Source organism: Cannabis sativa, chromosome 7 (assembly GCF_029168945.1).
Source record: "Cannabis sativa cultivar Pink pepper isolate KNU-18-1 chromosome 7, ASM2916894v1, whole genome shotgun sequence".
NCBI classification, from domain to species: domain Eukaryota; kingdom Viridiplantae; phylum Streptophyta; class Magnoliopsida; order Rosales; family Cannabaceae; genus Cannabis; species Cannabis sativa.
This window is the reverse complement of record NC_083607.1, coordinates 4852945-4869517: the sequence shown is the minus strand read 5'-3', so window position 1 is coordinate 4869517 and position 16573 is coordinate 4852945. Positions and strand designations below refer to the sequence as shown.

The window sequence follows — 16573 nt, the reverse complement described above, 5'->3', positions numbered from 1 at the left end:
ACTAGATGAGTGATGTATGACACCTTCCAAAGAAGGCTAGAAGTGATAATGTATGAGTTCCCAAAGCAAACCGTAATCCGTTCGTAAAATCACATGGTGAATGGATGTTCCTTTAGCAATATCGACCAACAAGTGTCACTTCAAATATCGACCCTACACCTTATACGAGACTCGTAACTCAATCAAGAGCCCATGCCATGTATTCAATTCCCGTTCAGGAATCTACAAACCCTTTTGTTTAGGAAGTTCGAGAAGAGGGGAGTGGCACGCCTAAATACTCTCTAGAAGACACTCTTTGTCAAACAGAGTAAGGAGGCATCTGATGACCTCATTGCTCAATTTGAAACAATAACTATTGGCAATGATAAAAATATGACAATGTTAGTAACTGGGGCAATCAGTAGTGAAGCGAAGATCCTGGAACTTCAAAGACTACTGGTCGAGAGAGATGAAGTAGCTCGACTCTTAACACAATTAATTCATCAAGTTAACATGAGACAAAAAGAGAGTGAGATCGGGGAAAATTCATCGTCTTTAACACTGCATGTAGGCAATACACAATTGTCACTATGTGGTGTGCAACCACAACTAGTCGATGTTTAGCAACAACAAGACCTGAAAGCTCTTATCATGGAGAGTATTTGAGAATACCAAGTTGCAACAAGCATGCCTACTGTGGGATATCATAAGACGTACCCGACTTACTACGAGCATATGACATATTTTACTTTTGCATGTGGATAATCTTCATAATCATATGCACCGTTGATCAGACAATTTGTGCAATCACTAAAAGTAGGAGTGTTCATAAAAATCGAAAAACTGAAACCGATCAGACCGTAACCGAATTTTCGGTTCCACGTCATCACCGAATTTAGCGGTTGGTTTCGGTTTCGGTTTTTTTGACATGGCGGTCGGTTTCGATTTTTGAAATTAAAAAATAGTTTAACCAAAAAACTGTTAAAACCGCCAAAAATTGCTCAAAACTGCCAAACCGAAAACTGTCAAAAACCGTACGGTCGGTTTTATACGGTTATAATTTTTAAACGGTCGGTTACAGTTTTCGTAAAATAAAAATCGTACCTGACCAGTCGGTTATAAAATTGTAAAAACCGACCATAACCGACCGATTTTCACCCCTAACTAAAAGAGACAGCATTTACCGAGTACACCTAATTTTTCCTAGGATCCATAAATACATGGAACGACATGCAAAAAAGTCTTTTTGGCATAGTTTGTGAGTTTAAAAAAGACCATAAGCATCCATAATCTGGTGGAAACAAAGCAACGAGCCAGTGATAATGCTAATGAATTTATAACGCGATGGATAAATCTTAATCTCCAATGTCTAGAAAGGTTATCAGTACAAGTTTTGGTTCATTGTGTGCTCGAAACCTCAACCCTGAGGTAGCTACTTTTGTGTGTACAATAGAGCCTAAAACTTTCAACGAGCTTGTATCAAAGGCATGTAGCGTTGAGATACAAATTGCTCGAAAAAATGGTGGCAAACTTTTATTGAGATTTGAAAATAAAAGCCATTAAAGAAGGGAGAATCAATAGCTACTTTTATCAATAACTGGCAATAAAAAAGACAAAGAGAAGGCACGAGAGTCGCAAAAGAAATTAACTCTCCAAGAAAGGAAAGAGGTCAAATATTCATTTGACGATGATGACGTTGACCAAATTTTTGATGAGCTGTTAAAGGTTAAAGCAATAAGAATTCCTGAGCCTAAATGACCCAATGAGATTAATATGAAAAATGACCCAAATATTTGCTGGTATCATCGAATTGTGAGCCATCCACTGATGGATTGCTACATCCTCAAAAGTATTATCGAAGGCATGATCAAGAGAAAAGAAATTGAAATTGACTCGTCTCTTGAAAAATTGGCGACAAATACAACTTTTTTAGTAGAAAATGACCAAACGCCAAACAATCTTACGCAAAAGGATGCAATTTCTATGGCATTCGAAGTCGATAAGAATGTTACAATAGTTCAAACTCACTTAGACATGTCAAAACCAAGAAATTTGAATATTCCTACTCTGTACGAGCTCATGACAGAGTCCAATCTATAAATTTAGGATGACTGGTGTGATAATCAAGAGGATTCTCAAAGTACTCGAAAAAAGCTTATAAAAATTTCAACTCGAGAACCATTTGGAAACTCTCAAGTCAAATTTTGGAGTAGACCAGAGACAAATAATCACAAGAAGAGTTATGGAAAAAGGCAGTTGTCATTGACGATAATGTGTCAGATTGTTGCATGATGTTATTGGTAGAAGAAGGTCCTGAATCTACCTCGTCCGAAAATGAAAAAGAAGTAGATGAAATTACCTTGCAAGATATGTGGTGAAAAAATTATCGCAAAGAAGGCAAAAAAAAAAAAGAAAAAGCGAAGACCTTGAAAAGGCTAAACAAGGTCTTCAAAACCCTTCATCTTCAATCAATAAAGAATTTGTTAATGACGGTTGAAGAGATAAAAGCGCTGGTGAAAACTAAATGACACAAGCAAAATACGATATATTGGCTCCTTTAAAGCGCATCCTTACTCTCTTTAGCATTTATGATGCATTGCAAATGTCTCATGAGCATAGAAATACTCTTGTTGTCGCATTAACAAGTGTTGGATTCTATAAGAAGATACATCTAATAAAATCTACATCACTCGAGACACATCCCTGTTGTATGGCATGCATAATCTTTGATGATAAGGATCGTTAGTTGGGAGTTGACTAGCTTAATCAACCTCTCTATGTGACAGGTATGGTTGCAAATGTTCGCGTGAGTCACATCATGTTGGATTGTGGATCAGCTGTGAATGTACTCCCTTTAAAAACTTTGAAAGATGTTGGTTTACACCCATATCAATTGTCTCCATCATCATTGATAATTTAAGGTTTTAACAGAGTTGGAGAAAAAGTAAGGGGAAATATCACATTGAAAGTTGAAATATACAAACTAAATTCTGAAGTCTTATTTCATGTCATTGATCCAGCTCATCCTAAAGTATGTTGTTAGGGCGACTTTGGCTTCATGAATATGGGGTCATTCTTTCAAAACTTCACCAATGCTTTAAGTTTTGCAAGGAAGGAAAAGTCAAAAGTGTTAATGCATACCTAAATCCCTTTTATGGGGAACAGGTGAATTACACTGATGGAAAATTTTACAAGTCAGCTAATGTCACAGTTTTGAAAGAGAAGTTTGAGGAGACCAAATATCATGAAAGCTCAACCTCACAAAATTCTCCACAAGTTAAGCAACTATCTCTTGTGAAATCTCCTCAGCCTAAAAAGGACTTAAAGGTATCTAATAAAAAACAAACCTTCAAGTACATCCCTAAAAGTAAACAAGGAATGGGGCAAAAAGCTTTGACACCGATTGAAGATTCAATGACAATCCTTAAAACAAGTTTTACTTTACTACTAATAAAAATTGATCAATTACTACCCAAGAGTAAAATGTAAATTTTAATTACTTTTGATGAGAATAGCAAGCAAAATAAAAGGGTTGTTACTGTTAATATAAATATTTCAGCTTCTGTAATTTCGAAAGCCTTCAAAGTGGACAAGAAAAAGTTCCATATTAAGAAGCAAAAATGAATCAAAATCTATCAAAATAGTGATTGATTAAAAGCATCTTTTGAACAAGGCGAGTTAATAAAAGAGGAACAATTTTTTTTTTTGCAATGATGATACCTCGTGGGTGTCGATGTTTGACAGCTTGAAGCAAGCACATCCACCCCACGAGTGTCAGCATTCAAAAGGCTTGTTTTCCTAAGTGCTCTAAAGCCAAAGGGAACTAAAAAAAATGGGTGCTAAAACAAAAGAAATCCTTGAGAATTACTATTAGTCAGAGGCATGAAACACAAGCAGATGAAGAAAATCTAGTCAATTATATCTCTTTTGAAGAAAGTCTAGTTGTAAAAGATAAAGGCTCAAGCTCAAACCTTTTAGATGATTTTATAAACATTGTTCAATCGACACCGCAAGAGCTCGAAGATGGAGGACAAGCAACAATGGATGATTTAATAGAAATCAACCTCGGGACCAATGATGATTCAAAGCATGTATTTTTTAGTGCTTTATTAACCGAAGAAGAACACATTACATACAAGTTCTTTGTGGATACAAAGATGTATTTGCTTGGGGATATCAAGAGATTTTAGGATTGGATATAAAAATCGTTGTACACAGGTTAGCAGTATCGAAAGACTTTACCCCTATAAAACAATTTCAAAGAAGAATTTGACCAGAACTAATTTCCAAAGTTGAGCCAGAAATTGACAAGTTAAGAAATTATTAAGGGGGAAGACCATACACCATCACTTACAGAAAAAATAATCCAATTGGAATGTATGGTAAGAACTCTAACTGATAATTTAATGGTGCATAATGTGAAGTGCTTTAAGGACAATGACTTAAAACCAAAGTTAAGAGAGTTATTTGAATAAAGTAGAAGCACCATTAGTTGAGTCAAAAGAAGAAATTGAGCCTACAATTGAAGAGCAAAACCCCTTTAAAGTGGTACTAACTCAAAATTTAACTAAATTAGATTTTTACTTAACAAATCATGAATATAGTGTGGTGAATGAAGTAAATTTCTTCCATGATCTTGAAATTATTGAATATGAACTTACAAGCAAAGTTAAAGAGAGCCAAGTAAAGAGTGAGCAACAGTAAGAAAGAAGAGTTATTTGATAAAGGTGAAGAAAATGTGATATTGGAGGATGAGGAGGCACCTGATATTATTGATTTGAATTCATCAATGATATTGAACTATAAACCACCAATGGATCCATATTTTTCATCAATACTACCTTCACCGTATTACATCCTCTACGAGCTACCAAAAGTTTCTCCCTAAGCTCATCCTTCAAAATCATGTGTTATTAGTTCTAAACATGGTACAAACTCATAATGTGCCAATCTAAGGGTATTCGCAATGGAAACTTTGAAGTGGTTATGCATGACGCTTATTATGGGCATCAACTGCACATTGATGTGGAGTGTATTTGAGGTAAGTTCTCTCTCTTTGTTTTTATTGTCACATTGGAGACAATCTGAATCTTTAGTTTGGAGAACGGACTTATAATTATTAGTTAGTTATTTTTTTGTTGTTTGTTTATTTTGTGTTAGTGTTTATTATTATCATTTCTTTAAAAACAATTGTTGTTAAGCCATTGTTTTTGTCTATATTGCGTTGCTCTTCTTGTGAAAAAGAAATTGCTAATAACTGTGTGATTGGTTCAATTGTTTGAGTTTTGTGGGAAATCTTTAATATGTTTGACAAATGTGATATTTTGGATTTTTTATTATATATGCTTGACTAGGGTTGGCGGTACAATAGTTTTTTTTTTTTTTTTTTGAATTTGATAAAACTTGCATTGTTTTGCCTTTGAGATGAAATTCTTGAATCTCGATGATTTATGCTTTAAAAAATTATTTAGGCAATTTCTTTAGAACGTTTCTTTAAAACGATTGTTATTTTTTTTTATTATACTTAATCTAAAAAAAAGTTGACTCATTTATTATTTTTCTTTGTCCATGTTTTTGAATAAATTTGGGGAATTGTAATTAGGTATTGTATTCTGTGAAGTTAAAAGCTTAATGAGAAATTTGTAATATGTTGCAATCTTTTTCTTCAATATGAAAAAATAAATAAATAAAAAGAAGAAAAAAGAAAAATAAAATGAATAGTAAATAATTCTGTCATGTGAATTATAAATTAAAAAAATTCTATCTTGCATTGTATTAAATGGAGAATGAGATAGTTTTGTAATGAAGTTGAGATTTTTTGAATGTAAAAAACTTATGATATAGTCGAGCCTAAATGACATATGAGATATGTTTTCATTTGGACAATTAGTTATAATCAATTTTATTTACTTCCTCCTTTAATTAAGCAACTAATGTTATACATTTAAATTAGAATCAAAGTCAATTGTATTGCATGAATTCATACTAACATTCATGGTACAAGACCAGCCACCTTTCTGAATTCTATCTTTTTCTTATTCACATACAAAAAATCATTTTCTTGCTGATACACATGGCAAGGAAAGATCAAATCCAAACCTCATCAAAATCTAAAGTTAATAAGTTTGATGATCCAAATGATCCTCTTTAAACAGAACCCACTTCAACAAAAACATGTTCAAATTAATAACAAAAGCTAAAGTTAGGCTTAGAAGATAATAAGATTAAGAGAAATTAAATATAAGTATCATCAATAAGAACTCACTATATTTTTAATAATGGAGACTTTGAGCAAGGCTGGCTTCCTTGACAGAAACTCGAAAACACATGCATCTCCAGTGTTTACAGAGTTAGCGTCTAGAAAGGCAGCCCATCCCTTGGAGAAAAAGAAGCCACTCTTGCAATTTAGAAGTTTCACATCCCATTTCTTAGTCCCAACTTTAAGAGATATGAACTGAGTCTTTGATCCAAGATGACTCTCAACGAAACTATCTGGTAGACGCTGCAGCAAAAACAGAAGAAGAACTAATGGTTTTAGCTGTCTCAAAACTCAAAAATCATACAGATAAGTTTATAAAGAAAAATTTATAAACAATATGTGAGCTTAATTTACTACTCACCAGATTATAACGACGTTTGCCTTTAACTCTTATAATTCTTTTGAATAAAGGATTTCTTGAATAGACTTTGCTAGCTTCTTTGTAAGCATTAGTATCTTTGTACATATTGTATGGCCCTTCATACCTCTTCTTCCTCTGCTTCATCTTCTTTGGTGTGTCATCTTCAATTTCTTCACTAATTTTGGACTTGCCTACAATTGAAAACATAAGCAATAAAGTATTTAACATACTCTATTTCTCATTTCATTTCATATTTAAGATGTTTCAAGTTCACCTACCTTTACAGGCCGAGTTAGAATCCAAGTCAGAATCTGAATAAGAAGAGAGCTCCTCGCTTGATGCTAGACAAATCACAGGTGCTTTGCCATTCTTCTTCCCATCAGAATGGAAAGGAAAGTGACTGTAATCAATCTCGCATGAACTTTCATCTGTTATGGAAACATCAAACTTTGAATTCCCTCTATAATCAAATATCAGTAGATATCTATTTGTAATTATCCCGTAATGTTGAACAAATTTTGGCCACTTTTTTTGTAGAAATATCTTGTTATCACGTCTAACCAAACCAATCTTCCATGTATGGCCACATGGAAGAACAAGGGATGCAAAACTGGCCAATGAATCTCTATACAACTCTACAAACTTGACTGGAAGAACCTACATGAAATGACACCGGTATAGTTAGTATTATTGCCTATTTAATATATAGCAAAACTAAAGGAGGAAAAACCTGAAATTAACTCTATAGATATAACTATAAGAATGCTTACCAGTTGAATCTTTGAGTGTTCACTCCCAACAACCCTGACAAATTTAAAGCTAGCCATATCCCTTTGTCTTGCTTCTTTTGGGTCTGCACACAAGAATAGACCAGGTTGGAAAAGAAATATCCCAGAGAAAATGCAATATTCATATATTTGATAAATACTCTGCACTGAAATGCTGGATCAAACTTGACCTATACATATATCATTGGGGACTAAAATGGCTGGTCACAAAAGGAAGAAAACATTCATGCATATATAATATATTTCTGTACAAGCTAGTCATTAATATATAAGCTAGCAAGTTATGGCTTTGCTACTAAAAAATTCTTTATTTATTATGAAACAATGGATTAAGTCCATATAAGATATTCAAGATGTTCCATAAATGGTATTACTCGAAGTCAACCATACACAAGACAAAAATAACAATGGATTAAGTCCCATAAAATGCAAAAGCATTCACTACAACTTTCTGGTATCACTATTAATATACATATCTTCTATATACTAAAATTTGTACAGCATGTATCTCATCAAGAGTGAAGAGGAAAACTAACTAATATGTGTACTAGCCACTAGCAAAACTTCTATCATATACCCAACATTCACGTATGAAAACTTTGTACAACACTAAAACCTATTCCTGCTTTAACTTTTTCAACACATAGCACCACTTAAACTGCAAAAAAGTAATTAGAAAATCAGATAGCACCACTCAAATGTGTTCTAAAACTAAGAAAATCAGAGCAAAATGCCATGTAATAATTAGAATAAGCCAAATATAGAATCATTTAACGTAACCCAAAACCTGTAATTCTTTGTAGTGAGTTTCCCATTACATTAATTCAAATAAAAATCTTAAACTAATTACTGATTTTTCCAAGAGCTCTTTAAATATACCTAGTTATTATGTATATAATATATGAATATGATTTCAATCATATATTTCATGTCAACTTAGAGAGAGAAAATTTATATTGTCTGGCCTGTTTGTACTGAACTAATGGTTAGAAACTGACGTATAAGGCTGGTCTTCTGGTTCGCCACTATCTAATGCCAAAACAGGGGTCAATGGAGGGAAGTAGAAAAAAGTATTAGGCAATATCAACGAGTGGCGCCAACAGAATAAACTAACAACAAAATGGTAGAGTTTACATACATGTATAACATAGAACAACAAAGCTAGACAGAAATGGGATGGGTTTTAGGTGAGTTTTATTATAAGAAGAGCCAAGAAAGAAACATGTGAATAAAATTATACTCTACAATATTTTAGAGTTTTTGAGCTGAGTTTTTTTAGAAGAAAGAGTTATTACGAGTGATTAAAAACCAAGCAGAATAACAAACTAGAGTGCACATACAACACCATCCCTATTCACTCCTATTGGGCTCAAATTTTGATTTTCCCTAAAAAAAAATCTGCAGAAAATTGATATGATTTGTAGGGATTATTTGTGGCATGGTAATAAGGCTAGCATGGCTTCAGGGAAAGTAGGTTGGCAGCAGCTGTGTAAAAAGAAGAAGCATGGAGGTTTGGGAATCAAGAAGATTGAAGAATGGAACATTTGAGAAAAAGTAAAATATGTTTGGGCTAATTCTTACGAGCCTACAAAGAAAGATAAGCTATGGGTTAAGTGGGTTCATTTGGTGTATATAAAAGAAGAAAACTGGTGGAGCTATAAGGCTCCAAGTACAGCCAGTTGGAAATGCAAAAAGGTTGTACAGGTGAAAGAAATTCTCAAGAATCATTGTAGCCAAATAGATTTGATTCAGATGTCCTATAGTATAAAATATTTGAGCTCTAAATTACTTTCTACTGATCATGGGGAAAGGTGGGATGATGGAATATGGAATAGTGTGGTTAGCTGTGTGGAGGAGACTGCATACCAGAGACTGATTATATCTCTTGGGTGTTATAACAGTGAAAGAGTGCTTGATCAATGGGGCTCGTGAAGAAAGCCATAATCACTTGTTTACCATGTTTGGAGAGCTTGGAACAGAGCCTTTTGGGAAAATAAAGTGCCCAGCCCACCATAGATACAATGCAACTATTTCTAGAATCAAAAATGAGATTTTTCATCAAATCATTTTCTTTGTAACTGAAAAAACAAGTTGTACACATAAAGATTGGTTTAGATATACCTGTGAAGTAATACAAACTTCCTTATTTACCAAAAAAAAAAAAACATCATCACTATTTCCAGTTCAATGTCCCTAGTAATATGGTTACTATAGGCACAAAAATTTGTCTCCCTGAAATGTGGAGTATGGTTGAAATTACAGCAAATAACAGAGTTTCTGAGATGCTGAGAAATTTAGTTTACCAGAATCTACTCCTTCTCCAATCGTGAGCCTTGATAAAATCCTAAATGGAACTTCTCCAAGCAAGGTTGAGCCTTTATAAGTAAAGTTATTTAAGATTGGATGTAAACTCAAAGTGTAAATAAGTATATAAAACAGAAACATTCAAAGCCTGAAGCTCTTTCAAAAAGTCAACAAACCAATCAGAAAACACTAAACAGAGAAATGATTTCAGTGATTTGGTATCAGCTTTAACCATAGTCTTACTCAGTGATGAAGGGACTGGAAAATCATTACTACAAATTAAAATCAAATGCTCAACTCATACATCAATATCATTCACCATTAGGGAAAGTTCTTAATTCATAAACCTAAGAACAAAGGCACCAAAAATGGAAAAAAGAAAAACAGAGAAAATCAAAGGTACGATTTTCTTCTGATTTACCTGATCCTGCAAGGTCAGGTACTGCAGCTGCTGCCAGTGCTTTTCCAGCTGGTCCGGCCTCCTGTGGTTGAACGGAATCAAGTCCATTTTGACCAACTTTCTGGCCGGAGATATTTTTCTCTTCTCTTCTCCGATCGTACGAAAAGGGCGCGAAACCATTTTTCATTAAAAGATTAACAAATAACAAATCAAATGTAAGGAATACCTATTTATTATCTTGGGATTTTTTAATAATACTTAATTAATATTTTATATTTTTAAATTATAACGTTAAAGTAAAATTTAATTTTTATTAATTTAACCAAATAGTTTTTAATTATATGTAATCAAATAATTAAATTTGAATTCAGAATTCATAAATTTTAAATTGTTGATTGCATTGATAAAAGTTCATCAAAAAATTTAAATTTAGGATACAAAATATATATAATTTTAAAATACAAGATACTAAATAAGTATTATTAAAAACACAAGGTACCAACTTATATTTACATAAGACATAGGGTACTAAATGTGTAGATACCCTTTAAAAAATATAGGTAAAATGTAAAATAATTATAAAAATATCTTAATAAATCTCATTTACAATAATACATTGCCACATCATTAAAATATACCTTAATTCTAAACTAAAATACCTGAAATGTAGATAATTCCATTTTTTTTTTTTTTTTTGCATTGCATTTGAGAAGTAACTTTTTAATTATTTATGATATTAATAATAAATCAATAAGTTACTTTTTCATAAAAATAACATCTATATATTATATAATATGGGTTTAAGATATAGTTTGGTTACCTTAAAATTTATTTGCATAAATCTTAATAATCAACTAATTATTGTTAGGCTATATTAAAATATTTAAGTAACCTTTAAATTTATTTTTAGATTAGTTATTTTTTAAAATTATATGATTTTTGGTTTATATTATATTGTTTAAGGTATACTTTTACGCTATTTTTTTAACTACATATATGTTACCTTCAATCCTAAGAAATTAATGTGTTACAATAAAGTCAAATAAACACATAATATATTATAAATTTTTTTAGACATCTAAACTAATGACAAATTAGTTATTTTAAAGTTTATTATGATATCTTAATATTTTTTTTTTGAATGGAAATGGATTATTTTATTAATAAGGATAATCGTTCTTAACAATCTCTATTAACCCAGAAGGTGAGTTGTAATCATAAAAAACACGAACTGACGAAAAACAAGAGCTTCGTGCAAAAAAATGCGCGGCTCTATTAGCATATTTTGGTAATCTTAGTTTAGTATAGAAATTAATTTATTATTATATAATAATTTTTAAATATGAATAATAAAGTATATTTTAATCCTCCCTAAATATTTGATTATTTTTTGGTAACTAAATGGAAAAGAAAAAAAAAAAACTACTCTTGTCATTTTAAAAAGATAAAAAAAATGGAGAGAGAAATAATATAAAATACAAAGTAAAAAGAAATAGTACGATTGCAATAAAATCGTAAAATAAAATATTTTTAGTGTCATTTTTTTTAAATAAAATTATATGTGTAATAATTATAAATATTAAAAATATTTGACTACTAATATCCCAATATATACTTTTATAGTATTGTGTCTAGTTTTAGTTAACTACTCATATAAAGGTGGGCAGTTCTTAATTTGTCCCTTATTACTTTGATGCTGGCATCTTTTCCATTGGGTAAATCTATTAACCACTTTATGTCAACTACATATTGAAAAGAGCTGACCTAGTGCACTTGCGTTTGATGCTGGAGCAATTGGTGTTGGCATGTTTAAACAACAACAACAACAACAACCATAGTAATATTAAAAGTTTCTATGTAGACTATCAGATTAACTTTTGACTTGGTCTTGGAAACAAACCATATATATTTTGTATGTTAAAAGAAAAATTACATTAATCAAATTTTATTGTCTTCAAAATGCAGTGTTTCTTCTCTAAAAAAGTTCATGTCATATTCGAGACTAGCTTCGTGACTATTGATCAAAGACTTCTCAAATAATAGAACTGAGTTTCCACGTACGTGCTCTTTAGAATAAACTTTGTAAATATCTATACATGTCTTCATAATATGTAGAATTTGTGCTAGGTATGCTTAACTTTACATCATTTTAAGTATTTGAGATGTACTGTACTATTATATATGCTATGTAATAATGTGTAAAATTCTTTACTAGCTAATCTACTTAATGTCTTTCATTTTAATTCACATTCTTGTCTTTTGAATGTAAATAATAAAGGTATGATTTCACAATGGACATGCAGATGTATTTAATAGATTTTACATAGCGAAATGATAACCACTAGTTAGTTCTGTTTTGTAATTGTTTGTTTGTTGTTAATTAGTTTGTTAGTTAGTTGTATCAACTTGTATTTTCTGTTTTAGAGCTATTATTTCAGTTTATTTTTTCTTTGTATCAGACTCTATAAATATAAGTTTATCTCGAGACTTGAAATAACTTTTACAAAGTCTTTAAGATTTTTTTTTTGAAATTTTGTCCTATTAAGACTTTGTATAGATAAATTTTTATTTTTTATGGTATCAGAGCTAATCACGAAAGTCGTTCATGGATTAAATTAAGTTTAGGGAAATTCATTAAAAAAAAAAGTTTAGAAAAATAATTTTAATCCAATAAATGCATAGAAAGTCAAATTTTCCTTATGTAATACTCATCAATTAAATTAAAGAATTGAGAATAAAAGTATTACCAAATTATAATTATTATTATTATTATTATTATTATTATTATTATTATTATTATTGGGATATTATAATTAGATTTTGGGGTAATAGAGTGGTTTCTTGATACTCAATATGAATTAGTTAGTAATTATCATTTCTTGTCATCTGTTATGCAAATGAGTTAAAATAAAATTTGTATGCCAATATCGGCCAGAAATTCACATCACAAGGTTAGTGACAACTTTTTGTATTTTTATTTTTAGGTTACAATTTGGTTTTTGGAGTTATAGAGTAGTACTTCCTTGATAATAATGTTGATAAGAGCAACTCCAACTTGACTTCAAATTTGGGGTTACAATTGAAAAACTTCCCCAACATAGCATCATTTCATCACCACATATGCAGTTGTAGCTACAGTGCACTTCAACAACAAAGAAAGAAGGCTATATATAAAATCTCTAAACAGAACCCTCTTCAACAAAAACATGTTCAAATTGGTAACAAACAAAGGCTAAAGTTAGACTTAGAAGATTAGACTAAGAGAAACTGAATATAAGTATCATCATCATTAAGAACTAAACTACATTATTTTTTAATGATGGAGACTTTGAGCGAGGTTGGCTCCCTAGGCTGAAACTCGAAAACGCATGCATCTCCTGTGTTTAGAGAGTTGGCCTCAAGAAACGCAGCCCAACCTTTGGTAAAAAAGAAGCTATCCTTGCATTTTAGAAGTTTCACATCCCATTTCCTACTCCCAACTTCAAGAGATACCATCTGAGTCTTTGATCCAACATGATTCGTAACGAAACTATCTGGTAGACGCTGCAGCAAAAACAGAAGAAACTCAATAAAAAATTCATAAACAATATGTTTGCTTAATCTACTAACTCACCAGATTATACTGACGATTGTTGTTTGCTCTTATAATTCTTTTGAATGATGGATTGTTTGTATAGAATTGGCTAGCTTGTTTGTAAGCTTTAGTATCTCTGTATGTATTATATGCCCCTTCATTCCTCCTCTTCATCTTTCTAGTTGTCTCATCTTCACTTTCTTCACTAACCATGGATTTGCCTACAAATAAAAAACAGAACCAACAAATTGTTGAACATATCCTATAATTTCTCATCATATTTCATATGTAAGATGTTTCAAGTTTTGACATACCTTTGTAATCTGAGTTAGAAGAGCACTCCTCACTTGATGTTAAATTAATCACAGGTGATTTACCATTCTTCTTCTCATCAGAATAGAAAGGAAAGTGAGTGTAATCAATCTCGCACAAACTATCATCAGTTATGAAAACATCAAAATTTGAATTCCCTCTATAATCAAATATTAGTAGCTGCCTATTTATCCCATAATGTTGAATAAATTTTTGCCAATCCTTTTGAAGGATTATGTTGTCATTTTGTTTAATCAACCCAATCTTCCATGTATGGCCACATGGAAGAACAAGAGACACACTACTGGCCAGTGAATCTCCAAAAAGCATTCCAAACTTTTGTGGAAGAGCCTACATGAATCACAACAAGTATAGTTAGACACATCTAATTAATATATGTCAAAACCGTTGGAGCGAAAACCTGAAAGGAACTATAGATCTAAGAATGATTACCAGTTGTATCTTTGAATGTTCATTCTTAATAATCTTGACAAACTTTAAGCTAACCATGGTTCAAGTTCAAGATTTGCCTCGTTTGGTTCTGCACACAAGAACATAAATACATACTAATATATAATCATTATCCATAACTCAGATGGGAATACAATGAAAGCTTTTGTTGCTATGTTGAGAAATGGAAGTTTTATGAAGCAAAGAGACTCATGCAATTTCTCTCTTTGGTACAATTCAAAGGAAACATCACCCATGTATCTTTCTTGTATTTTCGAGAAATTGTGGAGAACTAGAAAGAAGCTATCAAACTTAAGCTAAAACAAAACAAATATACTTTTTTTCGCATAAGTTTAGCTGCAATATCACAAAGATATCTTTCAAGTACATAATTTGAGCCTAGAAAATTGCAGATAGTGCTAATCATGAAGTATTGAAGGTAGAGTGTGTCATAAAACTCACATTAAGAAAAACCACTAAAATTGAACACGTATAGCTTAAGAAAGAAAACGGTTTAATGATATGAATAGTCTAATTACAGAAGACAAGAATACTAAATTCAAATCATATATATACTTTGATATACCCACAAATGGGGAATGAGGAATCATGTTATGATGTTTTCTCATTGTAGCATTCATTTCTAACTTTTATAAAGAATTTATAGTTTCATAATCATAGATAACTCATGCTAAATATGAATGTGAGTACTAAAATTAACTGTTGTCATAACATCACAAAAATTATGAAAATTCAACTCACCAACAAAGCCACATACTTTAAAAGATTCAACTCTTGTGATGAATCTTAGCAAACTTAGTAGTCAGGTGCACACATCAACCAGCAGTTCCAAGATAGAAATCTTTTCCCTCTTCCTGTCCAATTTAAAACAGAAAAACATGAACTAAAACAAGTTGTCACTGCCTCACAGAGTTCATTCTAGTATATTAGTAAGATAATGTCACATGGTGAAAGACACAATGTGATCAAAAAAAAAAAACTTGTCTTTGATTATATATAGTAGTTATTAAACAAATCAAGTTCTAAACTTTAAGACTCAATAAGCTGATTAACATAAATTTCTACTCATTCCATGTGAACCCACTTACCCACCTACCAGATATGCAAAAACTTTCATGTTATTGTTAATCCATCTCCTTATATATAAAAATATTTCAAATCGTAAAAGTAAAATCAAGATAGAAAGTCAAACAACCAATGGAAAATTATTACCACTTTGGGAAAGTGGTTAAATTTAGGTTTACCCCTACTCTGTAATGGTCAAATTCATTCACTATAACAATTTTTTGCAAGAATCAGAAAAGAAAAGGAAAAACAGAGAGGATCAAAAGGTACGATTTTGTGGAGATTTGTTATGATTATGAAACGTCATGCACTGTAGGCGTTGCTTCTCCGGCTGGTCCCGACTCTTAATGAAGAGTACCAACACCATTTGGAGGTGGTTTTCTCGCCGGAGAGAGGTTGTTAATCGGCAAGAAAAACGCCCCAAACCATAACGTTTAGGAAATGGCTCTATTTTTCTTTTCTTTATGTCAAAGCATCTCCAATAATCCAATATTTTACACAATTATATGTACTAACTTAATATTTTAAAAAATTAATTTTTATTTTGCTAATTAGGATTTTTACCCCTTAAACTTTAACATGTACTAAATCATACTCTAGTTGTTAAAAATTTCCTCTGAACTATTGAGATTTTTAGATTTAATCTAATTTCATTCTATTTTATATACTAAATTATGTTCCCTAAACTTTGATCTCTACCAAATATGTTCATGTACTAAATCATGTCCATTTTCATCCATGTTAAAACTTTTTTTTACTAAAATTGGACAAAAGTCCTTAAATCCAACAATCTCAATAGTTCAGGAGTATTTTTAACGACATTAAAAGTTCATGGGACATAATTTTGTATATGTCTAAGTTCGGGGTGCAAAAATCTTAATTAGCCTTTTTATTTTCTTACTTAAATTAAAATTTATCACAAAAATAATAATTAATTTAAAATACTAACATAAAAAATACAAAATAACAAAAACAAAAACACTAATATTAAATAGAAAAAAATATAACACTAAGTTATAAAATAAAAAAGAACAACATAAATAAAAATAAACATTAAGTA

At 31.2% G+C, this 16573-nt stretch overlaps 2 protein-coding genes across 6 annotated transcripts; both read right to left on the bottom strand.

The window, feature by feature from the left end:
• Nucleotides 1–5993: 5993 nt before the first annotated feature.
• Nucleotides 5994–8777, bottom strand: LOC115697054 (B3 domain-containing transcription factor VRN1-like). The gene is made up of 4 exons (XM_030623960.2): nucleotides 7370–8777; nucleotides 6878–7256; nucleotides 6600–6790; nucleotides 5994–6481 (listed from the first exon to the last, which is right to left on the bottom strand). The coding sequence occupies exons 1-4, from the start codon at nucleotides 7424–7426 to the stop codon at nucleotides 6230–6232; spliced, it is 879 nt and encodes a 292-aa protein (XP_030479820.1). The 5' UTR covers nucleotides 7427–8777; the 3' UTR covers nucleotides 5994–6229.
• Nucleotides 8778–13043: 4266 nt separating this feature from the next.
• On the bottom strand, nucleotides 13044–15999 carry LOC115697055 (B3 domain-containing transcription factor VRN1). Of its 5 annotated transcripts, none has more exons than XM_061101758.1 (6): nucleotides 15784–15999; nucleotides 15190–15302; nucleotides 14431–14543; nucleotides 13980–14328; nucleotides 13705–13886; nucleotides 13044–13634 (listed from the first exon to the last, which is right to left on the bottom strand). In XM_061101758.1, the coding sequence occupies exons 3-6, from the start codon at nucleotides 14485–14487 to the stop codon at nucleotides 13398–13400; spliced, it is 825 nt and encodes a 274-aa protein (XP_060957741.1). In that variant the 5' UTR covers nucleotides 14488–14543; nucleotides 15190–15302; nucleotides 15784–15999; the 3' UTR covers nucleotides 13044–13397. The 5 variants fall into 5 exon arrangements, with proteins under 5 accessions (XP_060957741.1, XP_030479822.1, XP_060957742.1 ...); XM_030623962.2 differs by having other exon boundaries at nucleotides 14431–14518; XM_061101759.1 differs by having other exon boundaries at nucleotides 15206–15302.
• Nucleotides 16000–16573: the final 574 nt, after the last annotated feature.

Coding starts and splice junctions, on each gene's coding strand:
- LOC115697054 (XM_030623960.2), bottom strand. CDS start 7,426: ATGGCTAGCTTTAAATTTGTCAGGGTTGTTGGGAGTGAACACTCAAAG. Junction 7,257..7,369: donor AACACTCAAAGATTCAACTG/GTAAGCATTCTT, acceptor CATTTCATGTAG/GTTCTTCCAGTCAAGTTTGT. Junction 6,791..6,877: donor TTCTAACTCGGCCTGTAAAG/GTAGGTGAACTT, acceptor TTTCAATTGTAG/GCAAGTCCAAAATTAGTGAA.
- LOC115697055 (XM_061101758.1), bottom strand. CDS start 14,487: ATGGTTAGCTTAAAGTTTGTCAAGATTATTAAGAATGAACATTCAAAG. Junction 13,887..13,979: donor TTCTAACTCAGATTACAAAG/GTATGTCAAAAC, acceptor TTTTATTTGTAG/GCAAATCCATGGTTAGTGAA. Junction 13,635..13,704: donor ACAATCGTCAGTATAATCTG/GTGAGTTAGTAG, acceptor TTTTTGCTGCAG/CGTCTACCAGATAGTTTCGT.